At 41.2% G+C, this 11,362-nt stretch overlaps 1 protein-coding gene across 7 annotated transcripts in view; it reads left to right on the top strand.

Moving 5' to 3' along the window:
* Positions 1-282: 282 nt before the first annotated feature.
* HMGN3 (high mobility group nucleosomal binding domain 3) overlaps positions 283-11,362 on the top strand; it is a 31,561-nt gene continuing 20,481 nt past the window's right edge. For all 7 annotated transcript variants that reach the window (XM_082668879.1, XM_082668878.1, XM_082668877.1 and 4 more), the window contains exon 1: positions 283-440. In XM_082668879.1, coding sequence (XP_082525005.1) covers positions 426-440 — 15 coding nt within the window. In that variant the 5' untranslated portion in view covers positions 283-425. The remainder of the gene's footprint in view (positions 441-11,362) is intronic.

Raw genomic sequence — 11,362 nt, 5'->3', positions numbered from 1 at the left:
CACTTCCAACTGACACAATCCAAAAAGGGAGCGGCAAAACAATGAAACTACCGGATCCTGTGGCTTGGGGGTTACTAGTTGAACTGGGCATGCTCAGTCGCCAGGCAGATTTTTTTTTTTTTTTTTTTCGGTGAAGTGGCAACTACAACAGAGCGTACCGTGCGCACGGAGGTGGGCGTGCCCTCGTGGAGTTTAGAACGTTGCCGCAGCCAATGGGGCCTCGCGGCCGGCTGCCGGGGCTCCTCATTGGAGGAGCGGGGAGGCAAGCGAGTAGAGGGCCCCTGGAGGGAGCCGCGGAGGTTCAGGTCCCGGAGGCCGGGCTACGCCGAGCCTTGCGCGTGAACAGCTGCGGCGGGGGCAGCCTCCAGCGGCGGTGCCAGCAGTTCCAGCCCGTTGCTTTACTTTTTAGCTTCACCAACGTCATTATGCCGAAGAGAAAGGTAAGTCTTACCAAAAAACATTTCAAAGGCCTTCAAATTGCGCTAACAGCAAATCTTGTCATTGCAATGGATGGCGTGCAGTGCACTCGGTAGTAACTCGGGGGTTGCGAGTGTCTTTGCTTCTTCAGTGCTTGTTTTCAGTTGCCTGTTGCAGACATTGCGCCCTCCCTCTGTCCCCATCGATCTCTGAATGTTACTTTATTTCCGGCGACCCGGCTTCCCTTCTTTTTGAACTCATTCTAGCCGGAATGGTTTCCACCTCGAACAAGAAGCAAAAGCGCTTTTCACCCCCGCTTCCAGGAGGGGAGTTTCCTCTTTACAAACTGCTAGGTTGCGGTTAGTGTGGAGGAAAAGCAGCGCGGGGTGGGGAACAAGTCCACGCATAGGGGGATCGAAAATGAATCCAATAAGTCGGGCAGATGTCGGGGTTATTCCCATGTGGGCCGTGCCCACGCCGGTGCGCAGCGATGGCTCTGAGGCTACAGGAGAGGGAAAGCCATGTTTAAAATAGCGCTCACTCCCCTGCTCGCCTGCGCTGCAGACCCGTATGTACCAACTCCAGTGTAAGGCAGGGCTGGGGACGGCGCAGGCGGGGCTGGGGTGGCTGGACTTGCCCGCAGTTGGCGGCGGCAGCCGCGGAGTTGGCCACACGCAGGACGGGACGCCGTCGGGGGCGCGCGCTCCGTGGCTGCAAAGGGCAGGGGCCACCGGGTCCGATGCGGGGACCCAAACTCACACTCGGTCCCGGAAGGCGGGGTCCGCGTGCTCCCGCGCCCCTGGGTGTGTAGGGGGCACTGGGGTCACTCCTGGCGGACTATTATGTCCCCTTCCGCACAGGCCCCGGACACCAAGTAACTCGCATGGGGACGCATGTTTCCCTCGGAGTCCGGCTGCGACTTGTCATTGTCCCAGGGAGGAAGGGAAGGCTTTCCTCCCACCCCGAGGCAAAACCGCTGTGTAGCGGCTGTGTCTAAGAAAATGCCTTGCCCTCGTGTTTCCAACGCTGTTAACCAGTGAGGGTGTTAAATCTGAAGCAAAAGGGCAAATAATATTCTGCTTTATCCGTTAAAGATGGTGGAATGATTTGTGTGTGTGTAAATGACTGAATTATTTTTGAAATATTGAAGCTTTAAAAATACAGAAGCTTTTGCCATTTTATCTGTCTTTACTAAGAATTTGGTGGAAACTTGTCGCCTCCATTTTTAAAAAAACATTATTATTAAAAGTTTAAAAAAAAATCTTAGAGTTTATTGTGCGCATACTATGTGCCTCATAGTGTGGGCAGAGTTTGATTTAACATCTAGTTTAATCCTCTCGTTTAACCTTGACAGGGATATTCCATGGAACTTGGGCTTAGAGACAGGAATTACCCAAGGGTCTCAACAACCAATGGCTAGTACCAGAGATTTAATGAGATGCTGCAGGTCTAGAGGCTTTATTTTCAGACATTATTTACTCATTCTCTTCATTTAGTGGTGGGTGTGTCAAGAGGAGTTTGAAATGCAAAGAGACTCCCAGCCTAAGAAGATGGATGGCATATTGAGTACTAATAATTTAGGTTCATTATTTAAACTTAATTTTTATGAAAGTATTGTTTTTGCATTACTAGAACGAGGATATTAGAATGAGACCACAATTTTCAGCATTTTATCTTTGGTTTAATGACGAAGCTGGGAATTCTAGTAGAGTCACCAAGAAATGGGTTGCTGAGTGAGTTGATGCCATCTCCTTTCTTGGGAATTATTAACAAATTTAGACAAATAGTAGGTTAGAGGTGCACAAATTCTTTATTATAATGGACCCTGATGTGCCGGAATCCTTGTTGTCCAAGGGTCAGAGTTGGTGAAACCATTACTCTTACTTTTCCTCATTGCCCACCTCTCTTAGGGAAATAGAAGGGAAGAAAAGAAGAGCGGTAGAGGAACTGGCGTTTAACTATTGTTTTATTTCCCTAGAAGGCAGGGAAGAAGCTAGCCATAAGGAAGCTAGCCAGGCATCCTGGGACTAGGGGAAGACCTGTATGCAGGCACCTGTGTGGCATCCTAGGGACATCAGAGTGTTTTCAGAGGTGGGAAAGCTCTCCTTGATGAATAGAAATGCTCTTCATTTATACCCATGGCCAAAAGACCTGGACGGGTACCTGGCCAGGAGCAGCCACAAATTAAACATGGCTTCCATGGCCATCCCATCTACAAGGCAAACCGTGGAGCCGCTAAGGGAACCCTGGAGGTCACGGAAACTTACATAGGAACCAATAGTCATTAGGTAAAGGCTGCCTAGACGCAAAGAAGAGAACTGGAGCCAGTCTGTTGCTCTGCAGGATCTGTGAAGCTGGGGTATCATGTACATATTGCTCCACGATCTTTTTCTTGGCTGCAGTACTGCCTGTTGTACATTATAAGTTTCGAAAGTGTCCCCACAATGTTTTTTTTCTTTTCTTAACCATCTTGGCCCCTTTTTTTCAACTTTTCCCAGAAATCAAGGAAGGTTATTTAATGAGCACTGTTGAGGCTGCAGAGTAAGAAACAGCACTAATAAAGTCAGTAGAAACATCTGGAATCCTAGCACTGCTTGCGTGCCGTAGGGATATAAAGTTTACCCTCATGGAGCTTCTGTTTAATTCAATGAGGTGGTAAGGGTAGTGGCCACAAAACAATTGAATAATATTAAGCCTGTATATATGTCCCAGAATACATAGTATAGATTCTAAAAGCTGTAGGATAGATAAAGAAAGAAGGTTGAACTGGGGCCAGTCTTGAAAGTGTGTGTTGGCGGGGGGCGGTTTCAAATATACAAAGAGAAAAGCAGGCATTTTCTGTTTTCAGGCATTTGGCTGCCTCTTCTGATTGTATCTCAACATGACCAGGCCTCAGGTATATACTGTACCTCGAAGGCCACAGTATCCACATTAATAGAAAACAGTCTTATGACATTTCTTTTCTTTAAATATATATATATATTTATTTTATTTATTTATTTATTTATTTATTTATTTATTTATTTATTTATTTATTTATTTTTGCAGTACGCAGACCTCTCACTGTTGTGGCCTCCCCCGTTGCGGAGCACAGGCTCCGGACACGCAGTCTCAGTGGCCATGGCTCACGGACCCAGCCGCTCCGTGGCACGTGGAATCTTCCCGGACCGGGGCACAAACCCGTGTCCCTTGCATAGGCAGGCAGACTCTCAACCACTGCGCCACCAGGGAAGCCCTATACAATTTTTAAAGGTTACTTTCCATTTACAGTTATTACAAAAAAAATTGGCTGTATTCTCCGTGTTGTACAATACATCCTTGAGTCTGTCTTACCTTTGTGAGTTTTATCTATATCTTCGTGTGTGATAGTCATAACTACACGCAACCAAATGGTTTTTATAACTGCGGGAGTATTTTTTGAAGCAGTATAGCCCTCAGTGGTGACGAGTTCTTCAGTTAGCGTTCCATCCCTTCCCAAGTTGGTGAGATTTAAATAAAGTTGAGTTTCCTCTATTCATTACCTAATGGGTGGTGGGTCACCACCCACTAATTCCTAGACTCAGGTGGTGGTGGGACAGTGAATGACTGAGTTCTAGACTGTTCTGGTCAGACATCCACGAATGCTTACAGTGATCACGCTGTGATGTGATGACCTGATGGTCTACACAGAGACCTCAGCCAGCAAGTCCTAGAGCCATGGTCCTGGCATGAGTAGCAAACACATTTTCACATCCTTCTTTTTATTTTTCCAGTTCTTCATCACTGGAACTATTGGAAATGTCTAGTGGATCACATCAGAAATTTTCTCTAATGAGGCAGTTTTCCAGGAATTTGCGATGTAAACCCTAGTCTCTCTTTACAGTTAAAGTAGAGGTTTAAGGAAGAAAAGTCTGTCTGCCTCTAGCTTTGAGATTTGAAATTACGTTTTATCTCTTTTCATAAAGTAGAAAGGCCCTGGGCTTGGCACGTGGGATGCTTAACTAACAATACTCAAGGTTTCTGATTAATCTTTCAAAGGAGTATCACATATTATAACACCAGAGACAGATTCTGTAAATGAAAATAGAGATAACTTTGACTACATAAAAATGAATATGTCAGTATGGCAAAGAAAAGAAAACTCTGTTAACAAAATTTTAAAATTTATGAACAACTGGGGAAAAAGTAATTTGTACCACGTATCACTGAAAAAAGTGTGCTATTTTAGAAAGATAAGGAGGCTCACATGTCCTTATGGAAAAGATGTATATCCTTATAAGAAAATAACAGACTCAATAGATGAAAATGTTTAGTTTTACTAAAAGTCAGAGAATAGTATATTATTAAGAATAATGAGATGTGAGTTTTTAAAACCAGTCTGGTTTAAAGAAAAGATTGGAAGTGTTACTGCCCAGGGCGTAGTGACACTGACCCTTCAGCAACTCTCAAGCAATGTGGATGGGGGTATAATTTCGTTTAAAAAAAAAAAAAGCTTTATTGAGGTATGATGTACTTACCATAAAATCTGTTCATCTATTCAAAGTATACAAATCAGTGATTTTTAATAAATTTATAGAGTTGTGTATCATTACTATAATCCAGTTTTAAACCATTTCTGTCACTCCAGAAAGGTCTCTCCCATTGTTGGCAGACAGTCCCTACTCCCACCCCAGTCCTAGACAACCACTAACCTACTGTCTCTATAGATTTGCTTTTTCTGGAAATTTTATATAAAAGGAATCACACAGTATGTAGTCCGTTACATCTGGTTTCTTTCACTCAGCGTAGTGTTTTTGAGGTCCACCCATGGGTTAGCATGTATCTGTAACCTCATTCCTTTTTAGTGCCCAATAATAGTCTACCGTGTGGGTATTTGACTTTTTGTTTATCCTTTCACAAGTTGGTGGACATTTGGATTGTTTCAATTTGGGGTTATTATAAATAACGCTGTTGTGAATATTTGTATGTAAGTCTTTGCACGGACATAGTTTCATTCCTCTTGGGAAGTTTCCTAAGGGTGGAACTGGTGGGTGGTATGAAAGTCTATCTTTAAGAAACTTCCAAACTGTTTTCCAAAGTAATTGTATCATCAGTGAATGAGGGTTCCAGTTTTTCCACATCTGTGCTCATAGCTGGTATTGTCAGGGTTTTTTGCTTATAGCCTTCTAATTAGTCTAATTTACCATAATAAGTAATGATGATGAGCACCTTTTCATGTGTTTACTAGCATAATGGATATCCTAGGTGAAACATCTATTCAAATATTTTGCCCATTTTGAAATTGGATTGTTCATCTTATTATTGAGTTGTAAGTGTTCTTTATATATTCTGGACACAAGTCCTTTATCAGATATATGATTTATAGATCTTTTCCTTCAGTCTGTGGCTTTTAAAGAAATTTTGTCTTGATGTCTTGCAAAGAACAGAAGCTTTTTAATTTTGATGGAATCCATTTGGTGTCCTGTCTAATACATCTTTGCCTAATCTAAGACCACAGATATTTACTTCTAGAAGTTTTATAATTTTAGCTCTTATATTTAGGCTTATGATCCATTTTGAATTAAATTTGTATATAGTATGAGATAAGGGTTTCAATTCTTTTGTGTGTGTGTGTGCGCGCACGTGCGCAATGTGGATACCTACCTGTCTCAGCACCAACTGTTAAAAAGACCATCTTTTTTCCACTGAATTGCCTAGGCACCTTCGTTGAAAATCAATTCATCATAATGTAAAGGTTCGATTTCTATCCTCTGAGTTGTGTTGCATTATCTATAGGTTTGTCCATATGTCAATACCACATTATCTTGATTACTGTGGTTTTATAGTAAGATTTGGTACTGGTAATGTCAGTTCCTCACTTTGTTCTTCCTTTTCAAAATTGTTTTGGCTATTACATCCTTTGCACTTCCATATACATTTTCAAATCAACTTGTAAATTTCTACAATATGCCTGCCATGATTTTGATGGGGATCGAATTGAATCTGTAAGTCAGTCTGGAGAGAACTGCCTTCTTAGCCATATTGAGTTACCCAGTCTGAATGTGAAAGGGCCTGCTATGTAGTATGCCATCCATAAATACTTGCTGAATTTAATTGCACCAATATTGATATGAAACCTGTATTTGAGTAAAGTCTCCAAAATGCCAGGGTTATACATTTTATTCATTCCTTCACTCACTTCATGTTAAATAAACATTTATCAAGCATCACCTTTATGCAAAGTACCTTCACCTTGGGAAAGTAAGCGCATTATTGTTTTTTCCAACCCTTTTTGAAGTGAATGAGTAAAGGCCCTTATTTTTAAGGATCTTTCAGTCTGACGGGGTACGTAATATACAGTCAGTGTTCATAATTCAGGGCAAGAGGTGATAATGAGCCACAAGAAAAACTATGAGCGCTGAGCGTTCAAAAGTTTGGTCAGACTCTGTGTCCAAAGAAAAAACACTGGCAGAAAGTTGTTTGGTTAAAAGTGTTGGGGAGGGCTTCCCTGGCGGCGCAGTGGTTGAGAGTCCGCCTGTCGATGCAGGGGACACGGGTTCATGCCCCGGTCCGGGAAGATCCCATATGCCGCAGAGCGGCTGGGCCCGTGAGCCATGGCCGCTGAGGCTGCGCGTCCGGAGTCTGTGCTCCGCAACGGGAGAAGCCACAACAGTGAGAGGCCCGTGTACCGCAAAAAAAAAGGGTTGGGGATTATAGTTTCTTTTTTTTAAATCACAAGAGGATCAGTGCTAGTTTGTTAATAAAGGTGATCTCTGAAGTCTTGCTTTCTTTGAAGTAGAAGGAAGTTAAATTCAAGGCCGGTTCCAACATTTGGGGTTAGATTGTGTACGGTAGCTACCCTCACTCATTAGTAAAGATTCAGTGATTTCTTGGCCCCTATGCTTTTCTGTAACCACCCTCTTGTGTTTAAAAGGTGGTTGTCTGGGACCATGTTTCTAAGTTGACACATGTTATTTGATTAATTACCTAATTTTGAATTAACTTTGTAATCCTTCTAATTCCACTTGACCATGAAGTCTTGGGTGGCTCTGGTCTTTTTTTAATCCCCCTACCTCTCCTCGCACAGGTACTGTAACTGTTTGCTGAACGAGTGCATGAATGAATTGTTTTCAAGGGAAGAAGGTAGTAACTTTAATTATTTCATATCCTTGTTGGGGAGATAGTCCAATATAGCCTGGCTTTACTGTTTACTAGCTGTGTAATTTAGGGCAGGTTACTTAACTCCTCCCTAAGCTTCTGAGTTCCTAATTCTCTGAGACTCGGTTTCCTCATCTGCAAAACTGGGCTGAAAATATGTTCTACCTCGTTGGGTCGTTGGAGGCATTAAATGAGATGGTGAATGCACAGTTCTTAGCACAGGGCCTGGCATGTGTGAGACGGTCAATGGATACTCATTATTGTAGTGCTGATATTTTTAATTATTAAGAGAACTACAGTGAAATAACAGGCTTCTGATAAGCCAAGCTTCCATTTTGTAGGACCAATGGTGCACAAATCTCACCCTGTACGGCCAGTTAACTGCAATTATAGGAGTAGGTAGTGTTTTTGAAAGAACATAAGCTTTCATCTGGTGCATTTTTACACGGTTGATTTTTCTCAGAGAAAAAATTATGCTTAAAAATATTGCCACATAACATTAAAATCCCCTTGGCAAATCAGTTACCAAGTGATCCTCTTTTCCTATATTTTTTCCCGGAAAGCACTGCCTTTGTTTACACCAAAGTTAAATAGGTTCCACTTTCCTGCAGGGTACAATTTGGAAATGGCGACTGAAGTAAACACCGTTTAATCTGTCTGCTTTCACAGTACCTGGTATGTTGAAATACGATGTGAGTCTCCTGAGTAATTTAAAAATCAGTGTTGAAGATAACGAACCGAATCAAAATGTTGAATATTTTCTCCCACTGGCTGCTTATTTATTGTATATTTAACTGCGTTCTTGGAAGAGTTCAGCGGAATCATGTGTGGGTTCCTGGTCAAGGTATTTATTGAGTCCAGTAGTTTTACATCTTGTGAGCATGTCCAGAAACAGGGCCATTTATGTACGCCCAAGGCAAATGCATGTTCAGTCCCAGAAAGTAAATGATATGCATAATCAGAAGTAGGGAGATACAGAAAAAGGTTTTAAATCTCAAAATTGGTTCCAAAATTTAATATTTTAAGAAGAACTTATATCCGTAACAATATATACACATATTTATTCCCATTAAAATTTAAATAGCTACCACTTATTGAATACCTGGCTGTACCGGACCTGAGCTTTGTGCTTTATAGTCGTTAGAATAAAATAAAAATTAAATAAAAATATGTGAAGTTGTTAGAAATAAACCTGTGTGGCAAGTATTACGGTGCAATTTCATATTATTTCATTTTATTCTCCCTGCCGTCCTACGAGGCTGTCCTCATCTCACAGTAAATAACATGTAGGTGGCTTTCTGTGACTCAGTCACTGTTCCCAGCACTTTGCGTTAATGAGCTGAATCGTCCAACCACCCGGTCAGGTGTGTGCTCTCCACACTGACATCTTCAGAGGTAGCGGATGGCCAAGCCGGGAGTGCAGTCCTGGCTGTCTGGCTCCAGAGCCTGTGCTCTGAACCACCGAGCCCTGTGGCCGGTCCCATCCACATCCACAGTGAGAAGACTGGGATTTAGTGCAATGAAGGCATTTCCCCTGGGTCACACAGCTGGGAAGGGACAGAGCCAGGAATTCTACCCCAGCCCTCTTTTACTCAAGCTTTTTCTCCTAACCATGACACCACAGTACTTCCCGTAAATATTTATTTCTATTGGCCTCGTGTATTTTTATTTAAATCAAGGTGCCCAACAAATGAAACAGGGAAGATTCAGGAGTTATGTAAATATGTGAGTGTCCATCTGTTTAAAATGTTGTCTTTATTAAGATATAGGCTGATGCCGTTGTTTCTAGGTACCAGTCATAGGAAGGTACCCCACAAGTCATTATTATCTGTGATCATGCCCTAAGGCTGCCCTCAGGGTCCAGGCCTCTGGCTTCTGAAAGATGTACGTTATCATGAAGCCTTCTGGGTGTTTCAGGATCTAATGGACTGTAGGGTCATATACAAGGTATATATATGACGTTTCCTCATCCAAGCCTTGGTATCTGAGTATTGAGGGTCTAAAACTTCATATTTTCTCAAATTCCACCATGAAACTGCTGGATTTACTATTTCTAAGATGTATTGTCTTCGTTAATTTGTTATATTTCAAATAATAGGGATATTCCCCTGAGACCAGAAACATGTAAACACACTTGCATATTATACAATATATTGAGAGGTTATAATGTAAATGTTAAGCCACCATTGCTTACACATTGGATTTTAAAAATGAGCAGGTGTTTTGTTTTAGCAGGTGCTGAAAGCCTCATAGTTTAGCAAAGCTGTTGGACCTAGAACTGGATGGAGTTTCATTTCACAGTCCTGGATTACCAAATGATTCATGTTTAATTACAAAAGTTATTTTTAAAAGATATAAAGTGATATTATTTTAAAATTATATCTTTATTATTCTGACCCCATACAAAGGTAAATACAAAGTTTACCCCAAGAGATTTTTTTTTCTTTCTTTCTCTTTGTTTTTTCTTAATTGGGTACAAGCTGTGGCTTTTTACAGTACAGTACTGGACAGAATTTGTTAAATCCTACTTCGTGGGAAGTTGTGAGTCTTGGGCCTGGTGTATGTAGGAGGTAAACATACCAAAGGCTTGAGGTGATCAACGTGTGAAGCTTTGAAGACTTCTTCTGAAGTTTCATATATATGCCACATAATACAGTTTTTAACTGTATCTTTTCTATCTACTTCTCATTGCTTTCCTTTATCGCTTCTCTTAATTAAAATTTTTAATTTTACTGTTCCCCCTTTGAGTGGTCACATGTCCATCACATCAGAGCTAGCTGATTCATTTTGCAAAAATATAAGAAACATCATAACTGTGTTTATCATTTAGTAGAAATAAACTCATGTCTGAGCAAATAGGAAAATAAAGTCACTATCTGATAACATCCCTTTAAAATCCCTGGTGTAAAAGTTGGAAGACTGGGGTCTAGTGTGGTCTCCACAACTCTTTATTGGGGGAAAGTCACTTGACCTCTTCGAGTCTCTATTCTTCATCTGTAAAACGGGAATATTAAGACAGTCCCTGTGTATCTCAGTGCTACTGAGAGGATCAAATACAGCAACAAGGTGAAAGTATACAGAGAAATGTAAAGTACTGTTAAAAATGATAGAACTGATTTGCCTTTACTTTTTTTTTTTCTGTGGTACGCGGGCCTCTCACTGTTGCGGCCTCTCCCGTTGCGCCGCTCCGCGGCATGTGGGATCTTCCCGGACCGGGGCACGAACCCGTGTCCCCCGCATCAGCAGGTGGACTCTCCACCACTGCGCCACCAGGGAAGCCCCTGCCTTTACTTTTAATAGTGAGATAAAAATACTTGTGTCTGTGTGTGTGACCATTTAAAAACCCAGAATAGTACATTTATGTGCATCTCAACATGTAATTTTTTTCCTTTTTTGTCAACATGCAATATTATTTATTTTAATTTTTAACTTTTTTTAGAATTATCTGACAAAAATTTATTTTTGTAAGTTTAATCTTTTTTTATTTTTATTTTATATTGGAGTATAGCTGATTTACAATGTGTGTTAGTTTCAGGTGTGTACAGCAAGGTGATTCAGTTATACATATATCTGTTCTGTTTCAGATTCTTTTCCCATATAGGTTATTACAGAATATTGAGTAGAGTTCCCTATGCTGTACAGTAGGTCCTTGTGGATTATATATTTTATACATAGTAATGTGTGTATGGTAATCCCAAGCTCCTAATTTATCTATCCCCTCACCTTCCCCCTTTGGTAACCGTAAGTTTGTTTTCTAAGTTTATGAGTCTGTTTCTGTTTTGTAAATAAGTTCATTTGTATCATTTTTTTAGATTCCGCATTATAAGTG

Source organism: Grampus griseus (genome assembly GCF_964374135.1).
Source record: "Grampus griseus genome assembly, chromosome: 13".
Classification (NCBI taxonomy): Eukaryota; Metazoa; Chordata; class Mammalia; order Artiodactyla; family Delphinidae; genus Grampus; species Grampus griseus.
The sequence above is the reverse complement of the archived record's forward strand: the minus strand, read 5'-3'. Positions and strand labels throughout refer to the sequence as shown.